The sequence below is a fragment of the Bufo gargarizans genome, chromosome 1 (genome assembly GCF_014858855.1).
Source record: "Bufo gargarizans isolate SCDJY-AF-19 chromosome 1, ASM1485885v1, whole genome shotgun sequence".
NCBI lineage: Eukaryota > Metazoa > Chordata > Amphibia > Anura > Bufonidae > Bufo > Bufo gargarizans.
This window is the reverse complement of record NC_058080.1, coordinates 661,550,799-661,567,203: the sequence shown is the minus strand read 5'-3', so window position 1 is coordinate 661,567,203 and position 16,405 is coordinate 661,550,799. Positions and strand designations below refer to the sequence as shown.

Sequence of the window (16,405 nt, the reverse complement as noted above, 5' to 3'; positions counted from 1 at the left end):
CTCTAGTGATGATAGATAATTAGTTCTCACCTCTCCTGTCCTTATACTATACACAGTGATAAGCAGGGTGTTCTAGTGATGATAGATAATCAGTTCTCACCTGTCCTGTCCTTATACTATACACAGTGATGGGTGTTCTAGTGATGATAGATAATTAGTTCTCACCTCTCCTGTCCTTATACTATACACAGTGATGGGTGTTCTAGTGATGATGGATAATTAGTTCTCACCTCTCCTGTCCTTGTACTATACACAGTGATAAAACAGGGTGTTCTAGTGATGATAATCAGTTCTCACCTCTCCTGTCCTTGTACTATACACAGTGATAAGCAGGGTGTTCTAGTGATGATAGATAATCAGTTCTCACCTGTCCTGTCCTTATACTATACACAGTGATAAAGCAGGGTGTTCTAGTGATGATAGATAATCAGTTCTCACCTGTCCTGTCCTTATACTATACACAGTGATGGGTGTTCTAGTGATGATAGATAATTAGTTCTCACCTCTCCTGTCCTTATACTATACACAGTGATGGGTGTTCTAGTGATGATGGATAATTAGTTCTCACCTCTCCTGTCCTTGTACTATACACAGTGATAAAACAGGGTGTTCTAGTGATGATAATCAGTTCTCACCTCTCCTGTCCTTGTACTATACACAGTGATGGGTGTTCTAGTGATGATAGATAATTAGTTCTCACCTCTCCTGTCCTTATACTATACACAGTGATGGGTGTTCTAGTGATGATGGATAATTAGTTCTCACCTCTCCTGTCCTTGTACTATACACAGTGATAAAACAGGGTGTTCTAGTGATGATAATCAGTTCTCACCTCTCCTGTCCTTGTACTATACACAGTGATAAGCAGGGTGTTCTAGTGATGATAGATAATCAGTTCTCACCTCTCCTGTGTTCTCCCCTGTCCTTATACTATAAACTAGGGTTGTTTTGATACCTTAAAGCAGGGGTGGCCAACCTGAGGCTCTCCAGCTGTTGCAAAACTACAACTCTCAGCATGCCCAGACTGCCTACAGCAGGGCATGGTGGGAGTTGTAATTTTACAACAACTGGAGAGCCACAGGTTGGCCATGCCTGCCTTGAAGTATTGTGATACTCAATACCATGCGAAAAAAATAAAACCTCAAAAAAGCTGTGTGTATTCAGCATTTTATGGGTCGCCCGGCCCATAATTAAATAGTCCTGTCCTATTTTTATTTTTTAGGGGGTGGCAAGGTGACAAAAAAAAAAATTGCGACTAGTCTGGTTCTTATTTTTTTTTTTTCCTGTTATGGCGTTCACCACAGGATTTTTATTTTAATAGTTTGGACTTTTTAGACGTGGCGATATGTAATGTTTGTTTTATTGATTTTGTATGTAAAATTGGGAAAGGGGGCGATTTATACTTTTAAAAAGTTTGAAAAACAAATTATTATTTATTTAATAACTTGCTCTTAGGGGCTAGATCTTTTAATCCCTTAATCCTTGATCTTTAACCCCTTAGTCCTATTCACCCTAATAGATCTCTATCAGGGTGACTAGGACTTGACACTCTCTCTCTGCTGCCTTGTGCACAGTACACACAGCAGCAGGGAGGTTAATATGGACGGCTTCAGTAGCGTCCTGGCTGCCATGGTAATCGTTCCGAGCCCCAGGATTACACTGCTGGGGCACCGATCACAAGCTGCCACTTCCACCAATGAAGAGGGGACCCTGTGGCCACTGCCACTAATTATTTTAATACTGAGGTGGTTGGTGGGGGCGCACTGTGCCACCAATGACTTTAATACTGGGGGGGGGGCCGCACTGCGCCACCATTGATAATTAACCTTTAATACAGATACAGGAGATGGGTACTGCCTCCTTCATTTGTATTAAAGGTTAATTATCATTGGTGGCACGGTGGCCAGGCACCTGCTATGCTGGCTGCTTGACTCTGGGGAGGAGGCTGCTGACGTTCGCCAAGCTCACTAGCTCAGACTGCGCAACAGTGTATTCCCTCCCCCATCCCGTCTCCTGCTTTAATTAATAGTACATTAATTGGTGGCAATGGTGTGGGCGGCTGCGTCATAGGAGGGACTCCCTCCTTCTCAACTGTCTGCGCGCCATAAAAGGAGGGTCTAGTATAAAAAATTAACATCCTGATAACGAATCGATACTGGCATATAAGTATCAATTGGGTATTGAAAGTTCGATACCCGAAACAACCCTACTACACGGTGATAAGCAGGGTGTGATAGTGCCGATAATCAGTTCTCACCTCTCCTGTCCTTATACTATACACAGTGATAAGCAGGGTGTTCTAGTGATAGATAATCAGTTCTCACCTCTCCTGTCCTTATACTATACACAGTGATGGGTGTGATAGTGATGATGATCAGTTCTCACCTCTCCTGTCCTTATACTATACACAGTGATAAGCAGGGTGTTCTAGTGATAGATAATCAGTTCTCACCTCTCCTGTCCTTATACTATACACAGTGATGGGTGTGATAGTGATGATGATCAGTTCTCACCTCTCCTGTCCTTATACTATACACAGTGATGGGTGTGATAGTGCCGATAATCAGTTCTCACCTCTCCTGTCCTTATACTATACACAGTGATGGGTGTGATAGTGATGATGATCAGTTCTCACCTCTCCTGTCCTTATACTATACACAGTGATAAGCAGGGTGTTCTAGTGATGATAGATAATCAGTTCTCACCTCTCCTGTCCTTATACTATACACAGTGATGGGTGTGATAGTGATGATAATCAGTTCTCACCTCTGCTGTGTTTTGTCCCTTATACTCAGTATCTTCATGGTGCTCCCAGGCGAGGGCTGCAGCTAACAATTATTTGAATAATTGATTAGTTGTCGATACTTTCATTGATTAATTGGGAAAAAACACCAAAATGAAAAAAAATAAAAAAAAATTGCGTATCGGTAATTCCCTTTTCATGAATCCTCCATGACGGCATACCATGAGATGACCCGCCTCCAACCAGGTAGGGACAGGAAGTATAAATTTGACTCTCCTCCGGCTCCTCCTCAGTGTCTTTCTGGATCGACAGCCTAGAGAGTGTTCTTTCGAATCATTTTTTTCATTTATACCCTTTTTTTTTTTTTTTTTTTTTTTGCACACCATCACACACACCATAACCTATGTGTAGGCCTATCATATTCTTATGAATATATATATATATAATATTTTAAAGAAAATAATGGCGGTACCGGATGCAGACAATATGGGTGCTAGGTCCAGGGATGTAGCTGCTTACCCCAAATGAACAAAAACGAAGAAAGGAAGGAACTCCATGTAAAAAGTAGTGGTCTTTAATCACCCATGTGGATGGCAACGTTTCAGCTCAAACAAGAGCCTTTTTCAAATATATATATATATATATTTATTTATATATATTTTTTTCTTTTTTGGGTGGGAAACCCCTATGCCGTCATGGAGGATTCATGAAAAGGGAATTACTGGTACGTAATTTGGTTTTTCCCTTTCATCCTCCATGACGGCATACCATGAGGTATAACATATTAAACAACTTAGGGGGGGATTATAGCCTGAAGGACTTTCCTCCCAAAGGCTAGATCTTGACCTGCCTTAACATGGACTCTGTAATGTTTGATAAAAGTATTTGGGCTAGACCAAGTGGCCGCCCTACGGATCTGTTCTAGTGAAGCGTTAGCCCTCTCTGCCCAAGAGGCAGAAACCGATCTCGTAGAATGGGCTGTAAAGGCTTCAGGAGGCGATTTCCCTAGCGCTTTATATGATTCTGAGATCGCTGTTTTAATCCATCTGGAAATAGTATTTTTTTGTCGCTCTCTGCCCTTTATTTGTGCCAAGAAACTGAACAAATAAGGAATCCGTCTTTCTGAAAGCCTTCGTGGCCTCTAAATATATTAGCACTGCTCTCCGCACGTCCAACTTATGAAACCTCTCCTCCCCTTCTGTTTTCGGGTTGTCACAAAACGAGGGAACCAATATTTCTTCTTGCCTGTGGAAATTAGACACAACTTTGGGAAGGAAGGAGTAATTCTATCTGAAGAAATAACACAGAAAGGTTCATTAATTTCCAGGGCCTGGATTTCCCCCACCCTGTGGGCTGATGTAATTGCTACTAAGAACAGGGTTTTAAGTGTTATATATTTTACTGAGACAATGATAAGGGTTCAAAGGGGGCTTTCTGCTAAGCCCGATAAAACTACATTGAGATCCCAGGGGGGAGTCATAGCTTTCAATGACGGTCTCAGTCTATCTGCCCCTTTAAGGAATCTGACAACCCAAGAATGATTGGCAATTTTTTCATCAAAAACTGCACTAAGGGCTGATACGTGAACCCTCAGAGCATTGGGACGAAGACCTTTCTCCAGCCCAGATTGTGAAAAACCTAGAACTGAAAGGACTGAAAATTTTTCAGGGGATACTTTCTCTTTTATACACCAGGTATTAAAGGCTCTCCATACTTTATTATAGATCTTTGAGGTTGTCTCCTTTCTACTAGCCGACATAGTATTGATGACAGGATCTGTCAGGCCTTTAGCTTTTAAGATCAAATGCAGCTTTTCCACCTCTGGATGGAGAAGTGGACCCTGCGACAACAAATCCTGATCCCAAGGAAGGATCCATGGACTTTGGATGGACATGATCTTCAAGAGAGGAAACCATGATTTTTTTTGGGCCATAAGGGGGCTATCAAAATAACATGAGCCCTGTCTTGCCTTATCATCTTTATCACTCGAGGAATTAGGTGCGGGGGGGGAGGCATAAGCTAGATGGAAACTCCATTTTATTGAAAAGGCATCTATGCCTTCGCTTTTGTCTCTTGGATTGAGGGAAAGGAAACTACCTACTTTTGCGTTTGTGGCTGATGCAAAGAGGTCTATCTGGGGAACCCCCCACTTTTTGGTTATTTGGAGAAAAACTTGTTCCTTCAAACTCCATTCTGTTCGACATATTTTGACCCTGCTTAGGAAGTCTGCTTTTACATTTAAGCTTCCTTTTAAATGGACTGCTGAAAGGGATCTTATATTTCCTTCTGCCCAGGAAAAAATCTTTTCTGTTATTTGGCTCAGACATTGGCTTCTTGTTCCACCCTGATGGTTTAAATATGCTACCACTGTTGTGTTGTCTGATCTTATTTGGACATCTTTTCCTTCTATGTATTGACTCGCCACTTTTATAGTCTCCCAAACTGCCATCAATTCCTTTTGGTTTGAGGACCAAGTCTTCTGGTGGTCTGCCAGGCCCCTTGGAAATAGTGATGAGAGTAATGCGCTCCCCACCCCCAAGGACTTGCATCTGTAGTGACGAACACCTGTTCCTCCGAATTCCATGGAATTCCCTGGCATAGGTGACTTACTTGTTTCCACCACAGAAGACTCTGGTTTACTGTAAAGGGAATCAGAACGGTTTGTTCCAATGAGCTTTGGTTTCTGTCCCAGCAGGCTAATATCCAATGTTGCAGAGTTCGAGAGTGGAACTGAGCCCACTTTACTGCAGGGATGCAAGAGGTCAAGGTCCCTTGTAGTCTCATAGCCTCTCGTATCGAACAAGATGGATGACTCTGAAACTTTGAGCCCTTTTCTACCACTCCAGAGACTTTTTGCTCTGTAAGAGACGTCCTCTGACGAGTGGTGTCCAGGGAGAGACCCAAGAAAATTATTTCCTGGGACGGGACTGGCTTCGATTTTATATATATTTTTTTCTTCTCCCCCAATTTATCAGCCATCCTGCTAGATACAGCGTCTGGCAGGTCACTAAGAGATTGTTCTCCAGTGACTGTCTTGACTCGCCTACTATCAGTAGGTCGTCTAGATACGGAATAATCAGGATGTTTCTCCTTCTCAAGTGGGCCACCAGCTCCAGCATCACCTTTGTGAAGACCCTGGGGGCCGAGGTTATCCCAAAGGGTAATACCTGGAACTGAAAATGGAGCAGATCTTTCCCCAAATAAACCGCTATCCGCAGGAATTTTGGGGACTGTTTGCATACCGGAATATAGTAGTATGCGTCTCTTAAGTCTAGGGCGGCTAAGAAGTCTCCCTTTTTCAGCAGATTCACGGTTGATCTTATTGTTTCCATTTTTTATTTGTTGTACTGTATGAACGTTTAAGTTTTTTAGGTTTATTATTAACTGAAATTTCCCGTCTGTTTTTTTTACTAGAAAAACGGTTGAATAATATCCCTGACCTTTTTGAGAATAGGGAACCGGAATTATGGCTTTTTGAGCCAGTAGCTTCCGAATCCCTTCTTCCAGATTTGTTTGGAGAACAGCTGTTTTTTAATAGGAGTTACCCTGAAAATATTTGAGGGAGGAGGAAGACGGAAAACTATTTTGTAGCCTTCTGATATTATATTTAAGACCCAAGGGTTTGTTGTAATCTTTTCCCAATAGTCTAGAAAAAAACTTAGTCTCCCTCCTACCTGAGCACTGGCGTCATTGCTTTGACGGTTCCGTATTCTTTGTAGAGAACAGGTGCCCTCTACTCTTCTGGTTTCTTCCCCTTGACCAGCCTGAATCCCTATTCGTTTTCTTTGCTTGAAAGGGGGTCCCTTTTTTTAACCCTCCGAAAGGGAAATTTCCTTTTCCCGGAATCTCTGGGAAAGGTTTTCTTTGAATCGGAAGCCTTTTCTAGGATGGACTCTAAATCTTCTCCAAACAACAAATTACCATGAAAAGGTAAGGTACATAACTTTAATTTTGAACTGACCTCACCTGACCAAGACTTTAACCAGAGGGACCTTCTTGCCACGACCGCTAACCCAGATGCCTTTGCAGCTATCCTGACAGATTCCGCAGTGGCGTCTGATAGGAAATCCACAGCTTTAATTAAGAGCGGAAAGGAATCTTTTAGATCACCATATGTATTTCCGCTTTTCAGTAAGGATTCTAACTGCGCGAGCCATTTCTTTAGTGATCTGGATACCGATGTTGGAGCTAGGTTTGGTTTGAACAGGGCCGCACAAGCTTCCCATGTCTTTTTGAGGGTCTGATCCGTCTTTTTATCCATGGGGTCCCTTAATGATCCCTTATCTTCAAATGGTAAGGCGTTTGGACCCTTCACTAATTTAGATAGGGAAACGTCTATCTTAGGACAGGTTGTTAAGAGCTTCATCTTCACTAGAAAAGGGGAGCCGTCGCCTTATTGTCTTAGGAATGAACAGTTTCCTATCCGGGGACCTCCATTCCCTTTTTATTAGATCGTGCATGTTTTTATGTACCGGAAAGCCTCGGTTAGACCTCTGCTCAAATCCACTGAACATCTCGTCATGGACTGAGCTGTGGCTCTAACTGCCTTAATTAACTCTCTGGTATCCTCAGATGAAAAGAGTTTTTAAATTCTGAATCGGATCCAGAATCTTCAGACCCGAGTTCACCTGACTCTGAATCGGACGTTTTGTCGCTGGTCCCTGCGCCTGTTTGGAGCAGGAAGGGATTAATGAGGTGTCTGACATGGCAGCCCTGATTTCTTCCCTAATTGTGTTTTTAAGTTCTTCTTTTAGGGACGGAACTATTTCCTTAGAAACGTTGTCCGTGCATTTTTTACAAACTTTCCTAGTAGAGGAATCTGAAAGTTTAACAGAACAGAGACTGCACTTTTTTGCCCTCTGACTAGATTTTGCTTTCTGAGCGCTCTTTCTCACTCTGCACACATACAGAAAGAATGAAAATACATAAGGGTTAACTTAACAGAATCTACTGCCTTTACCCTTGTCCTGGTGACATTACTCACTGGTACGGATCCCTGAGTGGTCTCCATAACTTCACCTGGATCCAGCATGATTTTAGGGTAACAAGCCAGCTCAACGTTCCCCCTTAAATAGCTTTACCTTAAGACCTCAGATCAGAGGACGACCTCCGTCATAATCCTGCGCGATTTTGAATCTCCCGCCGCCGGCATGCGATCCACCGCCCTGAAGTGCTCTCAGGCCCCATACCGGAAGTAAGCCTGTGGAACGTATGGAGCGCGTCCACTTCTGGTGACGACACTGTGAGCGCCGGCCATGCCGGATCGCAGTGTGGAGTTTAGCAACCGACCGGAGGGACTCCCTGAGTGTCCGGCCCCACGTGGACCTGTCTGCCCGCGCTACCAGCAGGTAAGAGACAGGTCTTTAGAGCCCGTTTCCCCAACTAGGGTCCGGACTCTGCTGCCTCCTCACATCCTTCTTCTTTCTTCAGGGTCGGCAACCATAAGGGAAAACCCTATCTCCTACCTGTTGGGACAGGAAGACACTGAGGAGGAGCCGGAGGAGAGTCAAATTTATACTTCCTGTCCCTACCTGGTTGGAGGCGGGTCATCTCATGGTAGTGCCATCATGGAGGATGAAAGGGAAAAAAGGAGTTTATGATTTTACTTGAAAAATTATGTTCAAAAGCCATATTAAAACAAATTGTGGATGGCGCTGTTATGGGGAAGGGGGAGATCCGTGGATGGCGCTGTTATGGGGAGGGGGGAGATTAGTGGATGGCACTATATAGCATCCTAGCTGTACAATGACTCTGCTAATACACACAGGATCTTCCCCCTACCTGCAATGCTCTGCAGAACTTCTTTCAGCTCTTGTGCCCAGCATTTGTCTCCTCACTGCCTGCAGCTACACAGTAAACACTTCAGCCCTGAGTCTGTGCAGCTGAAGGGGTTAAGAATCCTGGGAGAGCAATAAGCAGCAGCTGGCAGTGCAGGGGGGCGTGGCCAGCACAGTGGCAGTGCAGGGGGGCGTGGCCAGCACAGTGGCAGTGCAGGGGGGCGTGGCCAGCACAGTGGCAGTGCAGGGGGGCGTGGCCAGCACAGTGGCAGTGCAGGGGGGCGTGGCCAGCACAGTGGCAGTGCAGGGGGGCGTGGCCAGCACAGTGGCAGTGCAGGGGGCGTGGCCAGCACAGTGGCAGTGCAGGGGGCGTGGCCAGCACAGTGGCAGTGCAGGGGGCGTGGCCAGCACAGTGGCAGTGCAGGGGGCGTGGCCAGCACAGTGGGGGGGCGTGGCCAGCACAGTGGCAGTGCAGGGGGCGTGGCCAGCACAGTGGCAGTGCAGGGGGCGTGGCCAGCACAGTGGCAGTGCAGGGGGCGTGGCCAGCACAGTGGCAGTGCAGGGGGCGTGGCCAGCACAGTGACTTCTGGTGTACAGGTCTCTCAGGCTTGTGCACTAACATTATCAGAGCAGGGAGAGGAGCTGACATCACAGGTCATGTGACCCTCGGTGAAATCTGAGAAACCAGCCGCTGCAGATAGTGAGTTCATTGGAAAGCTGTTACATTTGCCAGTTAGAAAGGTAGAATAAAAAATAGGTCGTACAGCCCCTTCAAAGGGGTAGTCTGGTAATACGTAACTTCTCACAGGAGCGCGCATCCTCTGCTATGGAAACAATCATACTTACCTGCTCCGGTTTTGTGCGCTGTGTGTCCGTCTTCTGGTCACTTCCTCCATGAATCTTCCCGTAGCGGAGGTCGGCTGCAGACAAACCCTTTAAGGCTGCGCTGAATATGGCAGCTCCACTTATTACGGGTCTCTCATATTCCCGTTCAGACCGGCACAGCATTTCCAGCACGCAGAAAAGCACGGTGCGCCAGCGTTATTCAGTCCTGCAAACAAAAAACTATGCAGTTATACAGGTCCTTCTCAAAAAATTAGCATATTGTGATAAAGTTCATTATTTTCTGTAATGTGCTGATAAACATTAGACTTTCATATATTTTAGATTCATTACACACAACTGAAGTAGTTCAAGCCTTTTATTGTTTAAATATTGATGATTTTGTCATACAGCTCATGAAAACCCAAATTTCCTATCTCAAAAAATTAGCATATTTCATCCGACCAATAAAAGAAAAGTGTTTTTAATACAAAAAAAGCCAACCTTCAAATAATTATGTTCAGTTCTGCACTCAATACTTGGTCGGGAATCCTTTTGCAGAAATGACTGCTTCAATGCGGCGTGGCATGGAGGCGATCAGCCTGTGGCACTGCTGAGGTGTTATGGAGGCCCAGGATGCTTCAATGCGGCGTGGCATGGAGGCAATCAGCCTGTGGCACTGCTGAGGTGTTATGGAGGCCCAGGAGGCTTCACTGCGGCGTGGCATGGAGGCAATCAGCCTGTGGCACTGCTGAGGTGTTATGGAGGCCCAGGATGCTTCACTGCGGCGTGGCATGGAGGCAATCAGCCTGTGGCACTGCTGAGGTGTTATGGAGGCCCAGGATGCTTCGATAGCGGCCTTAAGCTCATCCAGAGTGTTGGGTCTTGCGTCTCTCAACTTTCTCTTCCCAATATCCCACAGATTCTCTATGGGGTTCAGGTCAGGAGAGTTGGCAGCCAATTGAGCCCAGTAATCCCATGGTCAGTAAACCAGTTACCAGTGGTGTTGGCGCTGTGAGCAGGTGCCAGGTCGTGCTGAAAAATGACATCTTCATCTCCATAAAGCTTTTCAGCAGATGGAAGCATGAAGTGCTCCAAAATCTCCTGATAGCGGCTGCATTGACCCTGCCCTTGATAAAACACAGTGGACCAACACCAGCAGCTGACATGGCCCCTCAGACCATCACTGACTGTGGGTACTTGACACTGGACTTCAGGCATTTTGGCATTTCCCTCTCCCCAGTCTTCCTCCAGACTCTGGCACCTTGATTTCTGAATGACATGCAAAATTAGCTTTCCAGTCCAGTGCTGCTTCTCTGTAGCCCGGGTCAGGCGCTTCTGCCACTGTTTCTGGTTCATAAGTGGCTTGACCTGGGGAATGCAGCACCTGTAGCCCATTTCCTGCACACGCCTGTACACGGTGGCTCTGGATGTTTCTACTCCAGACTCAGTCCACTGCTTCTGCAGGTCCCCCAAGGTCTGGAATCGGTCCTTCTCCACAATCTTCCTCAGGGTCCGGTCACGTCTTCTCGTTGTGCAGCGTTTTCTGCCACACTTTTTCCTTCCCACAGACTTCCCGCTGAGGGGCCTTGATACAGCGCTCTGGGAACAGCCTATTCGTTCAGAAATTTCTTTCTGTGTCTTACCCTCTTGCTTGAGGTGTCAATGATGGCCTTCTGGACAGCAGTCAGGTCGGCAGTCTTACCCATGATTGCGGTTTTGAGTAATGAACCAGGCTGGGAGTTTTTAAAAGCCTCAGGAATCTTTTGCAGGTGTTTAGAGTTAATTAGTTGATTCAGATGATTAGGTTAATAGCTCGTTTAGAGAACCTTTTCGTGATATGCTAATTTTTTTAGATAGGAATTTTGGGTTTTCATGAGCTGTGGCCAAAATCATCAATATTAAAACAATAAAAGGCTTGAACTACTTCAGTTGTGTGTAATGAATCTAAAATATATGAAAGTCTAATGTTTATCAGCACATTACAGAAAATAATGAACTTTATCACAATATGCAAATTTTTTGAGAAGGACCTGTAGTTAGGGGTGCACCGAAATGAAAATTCTGGTCCGAAACCGAAAATTCAGGATACCCCTTGACCGAAACCGAAACTGCCTTTTTGCCCAGATACTTTTAAAAGACCCCCCCCACCTCATAACAGTGCCATCCACAGACCCCCACCCACCCCATAACAGTGCCATCCACAGACCCCCACCCACCCCATAACAGTGCCATCCACAGACCCCCACCCACCCCATAACAGTGCCATCCACAGCCCCCATTGTACAATTAATAGATTAATAGAAAATAGCGGGGAGGGACTGGGAGGAGGAGCTGGGGGCCGGTGCGTTCACTGTGCTCCGCCCCCAGCTCCAGTAGTTATAAAATGTTGTACAATTAATAAGCATTCTATTAATTTGGCCCCCCTCTGCAGTATTACATTCAATACAGCCACATCCTACTCACAGGGCTGTCATCTTAATGCTGGCCGGGCAGACGAGCGGCAGCGTCACGACTGACGTCATGTGCCCGGCCTACTTTCTGAATGAAGGAGGCGGCGCAGGCATGTGACGTCAGTCGTGACGCTGCCGCTCGTCTGCCCGGCCGGCCAGCACAGCCCTGTGAGTAGGATGTGGCTGTATTGAATGTAATACTGCAGAGGGGGCCTCATGAATAGAATGCTTATTAATTGTACAACATTTTATAACTACTGGAGCTGGGGCCGGAGCACAGTGAACGCACCGGCCCCCAGCTCCTCCCCGCTATTTCCGGCCGATATGTAAAAATATCGGCAGAAACAGATTAGGTGCATTCTCGGCCGATATTTTCGGCCGCCGAAATTTCGGTGCACCCCTAGTTATAGTCCATGGGTGCGTCAAGCCATAGGTTTCTATACGAGATGACAACGGCCCCCGTTTCACCCCAGAAAATGACTGGCCGCCAGAATGTGGTTGGAGTCGAGCGTTGGCTTCCAGACTCCACCTCCCTGGTAGTCAGGGGTTTAGTCCTTCAGCCGCCACTAGAGGGAGCTGGTTGGGCTTGGGTAAAGGTTGGTGTCTGCAGGCAGCTCCCCCTAGTGGCCGGTGCAGGCAGGCTGAATGTGGTGGAGCTCATTGTGTTCAGCCGATTCTTCATATATCATTTGGTAATCAAACAATACGTTCTGCAAAATGGCATCAGGGCTGAATCTGCTTCCTGTGACATCACCGCCCTCCTGCCGCGGAACAGCAGCCGCCGCCGGGTCTACAGAGCCAGGACCCCTCACTAGACCTAAGGACAGGCCACCAGCACTGGGGCCTGCAGAACCTCTTTACCAACCAGAACGCCCCCTGCTGATCTCCTGTTGGGTCGACAACTGTGGACTTGTCATGTATTCTGGGACTTGTAGTCCTCACTGCGGCAGCGGTGCGGTCATGTGTGTCTTCCTGTTTGCAGGAGCCATGGACACGGATCTATTCATGGAGTGTGAGGAGGAGGAGCTGGAGCCGTGGCAGAAGATCAGCGATGTGATTGAGGACTCTGTGGTGGAGGACTACAGCTACCTGGACAAGACCAACACAGGTAACCACTGCAGAATCCTGGAGACATCTGACATGATGATCCTGTCTACATACATCCGCTGGGGGTTGTAGTCTGATGAGCACATCATTCTTGTCATATTGCAGTTTCCATCAGCCTCCAGCCAGTCACAGCTTCCCTGCCTGTAATGCAGCCCACCCTGGGCAGTCAGTTTACCACAGCAACCACCATAGCCAACACCCTCACCCAGAATACGGACAACACAAAGAAAACCGTAGTCACTCTGATCGCAAATAATAGCGGTAAGTGGGCAGACGCCTCGCACTCTGTAGACATCTGCAAAACAGTCTTCTGACACTTGTGTCTTTCTGCTTCAGGTCCGACGCCTATCATGCAGCAGAGTCCTCAGCCACTCATTCTGACCCAGAACACAGCGTCGGGCCTGGGCACAATGGTTACTCAGCCTGTACTGCGCCCCATGCAGGTGATGCAGAATGCCAACCATTCTGCCAACAACTCCATCGCAGCGCAGCCCATCTTCATAACAGCGCAGGTAGGAGCGTACCGCAACCTGTCCTCGTTCATGACATATTCCCTGCAGTACTTCTGTGGGACGGCGGTCTGTGAGGATCGTGTCAGGGGGCACTCGTAAATACTTTGTTCTTGTCGCAGGGCTTTCCTGTCCGAAACATCAGACCGGTCCAAAATACAGTGAACGCCATGAATCAAGTAGGCATCGTTCTGAACGTCCAGCAGGGCCAAACTGTTAGGCCCATCACCATTGTACCGGGTAGGTTGGAACACTTAAATCGCTAGTTTACCCTTCCGTTATCGGTGGCCCAGCTTCTCCTAACTCTTCCCTCACTCTTTCCAGCAGCGGGCACACAGTTCATGAAACCAGGCGTTGGTGTTCCTCAAGTGTTTTCTCAAATGACTCAGGTGCGGCCAGCAACCACTGTCGCCGTGCGCCCAGCCACAAACACCTTCACCACGGTCATCCCTGCCACCCTGACAATACGCAGCACGGTGCCACAGTCCCAGAACCAGCTCAACAAATCCATCTGCAGCACTTTGACCACATCCGCACCTAGCCAACAACCTCTCCGGCAAATCACTGTGCAGCAGCCAACGCAGGCGCTGGCCATCACTCAGAACCAGAATAATCCCAACAGCAGCCCCAAGCTGGGTGAGTATATGACTGGGCTCAGGCTGTGCTCCCCTCCCTGTGCCACATCCATTGTGTCTGTCCCCGTTATCCCACTGTATTCCTGCTCCTTGTCGCGTTCCCTCGTCTTACCCGCGCGTTCCCTCGTCTTACCCGCGCGTTCCCTCGTCTTACCCGCGCGTTCCCCTCGTCTTACCCGCGCGTTCCCTCGTCTTACCCGCGCGTTCCCTCGTCTTACCCGCGCGTTCCCCTTTCGTCTTACCCGCGCGTTCCCTCGTCTTACCCGCGCGTTCCCTTCGTCTTCCCGCGCGTTTCCCTCGTCTTACCCCGCGCTGTTCCCTCGTCTTACCCGCGACGTTTCCCTCGTCTTACCCGCGCGTTCCCTCGTCTTACCCGCGCGTTCCCTCGTCTTACCCGCGCGTTTCCCTCGTCTTACCCGCGATGTTTCCTCGTTCTTACCCCCGGGGGGGCGCGTTCCCTCGTCTTTACCCGCGCGTTCCCTCGTCTTACCCGCGCGTTCCCTCGTCTTACCCGCGCGTTCCCTCGTCTTACCCGCGCGTTCCCTCGTCTTACCCGCGCGTTCCCTCGTCTTACCCGCGCGTTCCCTCGTCCCCCGTCCTCTTACCCGCGCGTTCCCTCGTCTTACCCGCGCGTTCCCCTCGTCTTACCCGCGCGTTCCCTCGTCTTACCCGCGCGTTCCCTCGTCTTACCCGCGCGTTCCCTCGTCTTACCCGCGCGTTCCCTCGTCCCATCCAGTGTTCTGTGAGTCGTCTGTCCCCCGCTGGGTAACACTTTCCTCTGTCTTTATGCCATGCAGTAAATATTTCCAGCTTGGTCACTGTGAAGAGACCTGGTGAAACCAATGATGTGGTAAAATTTGTGAATGCGGTCAGTGGCTGCCAGACCACCACCCAGAATTCCACACAGCTCATCTTTTCCAGCACAATTGGCAACAATGGCACAAACGTGGGCACCCTGCAAAGGAGCATCCAGTTAGAGTCTGTTGGCCTGAAAGGTAGGACTTTAGATGGAGCCCTGTAGCCTCACATACAGTAGGTGCTCGTACGGGGTGTGTCCTCATTGATGTTTGCTCTCTGCTCCTCCAGCAGCTGCGCCCTCTGGAGCTCAGATGGAGAATCCTGACTCCTCTAGGAAGTACTGCCCAAGGTGTCAGACGCCATTCCGGGTTACAGAAGCTCTTCGAGGTCATATGTGTGTAAGTGACAAGTTCTGGTAATGGTCGTGTCCGTCACAGACAGGACAGGAGGAGTTCTCGGGACTGAAGGCCCATCGCACCTAACCATAGTCATGGGTGCCTGACATAGTGATCATAGCAGTAGTGATGAGGACTATGCCTACGTGATACGTAACCTATAACTCATCAGCCTTTCCTGAGACCCTCAGTGTGAAAGGCATTACAAATGGTGGAAGCAGCCGTCCATCTCATACTGGACCAGTTACCATGTTAATGGAGGTCACTTGATGTCTCTTTCTAGTACTGCTGTCCTGACCTGGTGGACTTCTCCAAGAAAGGGAAATCTGATTCTGAGCTACCCAGCCAGCCCAGCCCAGATAAAGCGGCCAGTACACTGAGTGGTGCAGCGCCCCCAGCTGGCAAGGCCCAGGATAGCACTGCAGATGATGCCTCACAGGGCAAGCTCATCATGCTTGTAGATGACTTCTATTATGGCCGTGATGTTGGTCAGACATACCAGATGCAAGGAGTTCCTAAAGTGGCCACGACTTTCCGCTGTATGCACTGCTCCAAGCGGCTGAAGAATAATATCAGGTGGGCGCTGGTTGAGTTTGGTCATGACACCCTGGCATTCATCTGCCGTTTTCATAACTCTGAATGTCTCTGGTTTCCTCAAGGTTCATGAATCACATGAGGCACCACGTGGAGTTGGACCAACAGAACGGCGAGGTGGACGGGCACACTACATGCCAGCACTGCTATCGGCAGTTCTCCACTCCATTCCAGCTACAGTGCCACCTGGAGAACGTGCACAGCTCCTACGAGTCCACCAGTGAGTGTAAACCACACACCTCCTCCAGTCCAACCATTATCCCCTGTGGAGACCTATGTGCTCAGAGGAGCTAATAATAATGATGATGATTGGTGTGACCCTTCAGACGAGGGGAGCAGTGTGAGGGCTTGTAGTGTAAACGTGCAGCTTGTGTAGATGGGCGGCTTTATCCGGCCGCTCGCACATGGACTGGCGACTTCCCTGATTACCGCTGGAGAGATTTATTCATTTAATTTATTTGCAGCTAAATGTAAGATTTGTGAATGGGCGTTTGACAGTGAACCGCTCTTCCTGCAACACATGAAAGACACCCACAAACCTGGGGAGATGCCATACGTGTGCCAGGTAAGTG

The 16,405-nt window shown here is 48.0% G+C and overlaps 1 protein-coding gene across 3 annotated transcripts in view; it reads left to right on the top strand.

Annotated features, from left to right (window-relative positions):
- Positions 1–16,405, top strand: part of POGZ (pogo transposable element derived with ZNF domain) — a 30,448-nt gene that overhangs the window by 9,287 nt on the left and 4,756 nt on the right. Inside the window, exons 3-12 of one of the 3 annotated variants that reach the window (XM_044276059.1) lie at positions 12,778–12,903; positions 13,008–13,163; positions 13,239–13,414; positions 13,534–13,651; positions 13,739–14,047; positions 14,844–15,041; positions 15,133–15,242; positions 15,523–15,815; positions 15,899–16,053; positions 16,298–16,398. In XM_044276059.1, the coding sequence (XP_044131994.1) occupies positions 12,783–12,903; positions 13,008–13,163; positions 13,239–13,414; positions 13,534–13,651; positions 13,739–14,047; positions 14,844–15,041; positions 15,133–15,242; positions 15,523–15,815; positions 15,899–16,053; positions 16,298–16,398 (1,737 nt within the window). In that variant the 5' untranslated portion in view covers positions 12,778–12,782. Of the gene's footprint in view, positions 1–12,777; positions 12,904–13,007; positions 13,164–13,238; positions 13,415–13,533; positions 13,652–13,735; positions 14,048–14,843; positions 15,042–15,132; positions 15,243–15,522; positions 15,816–15,898; positions 16,054–16,297; positions 16,399–16,405 lie in introns of all 3 variants that reach the window. The other 2 variants (XM_044276058.1, XM_044276057.1) reach the window with 2 other exon arrangements.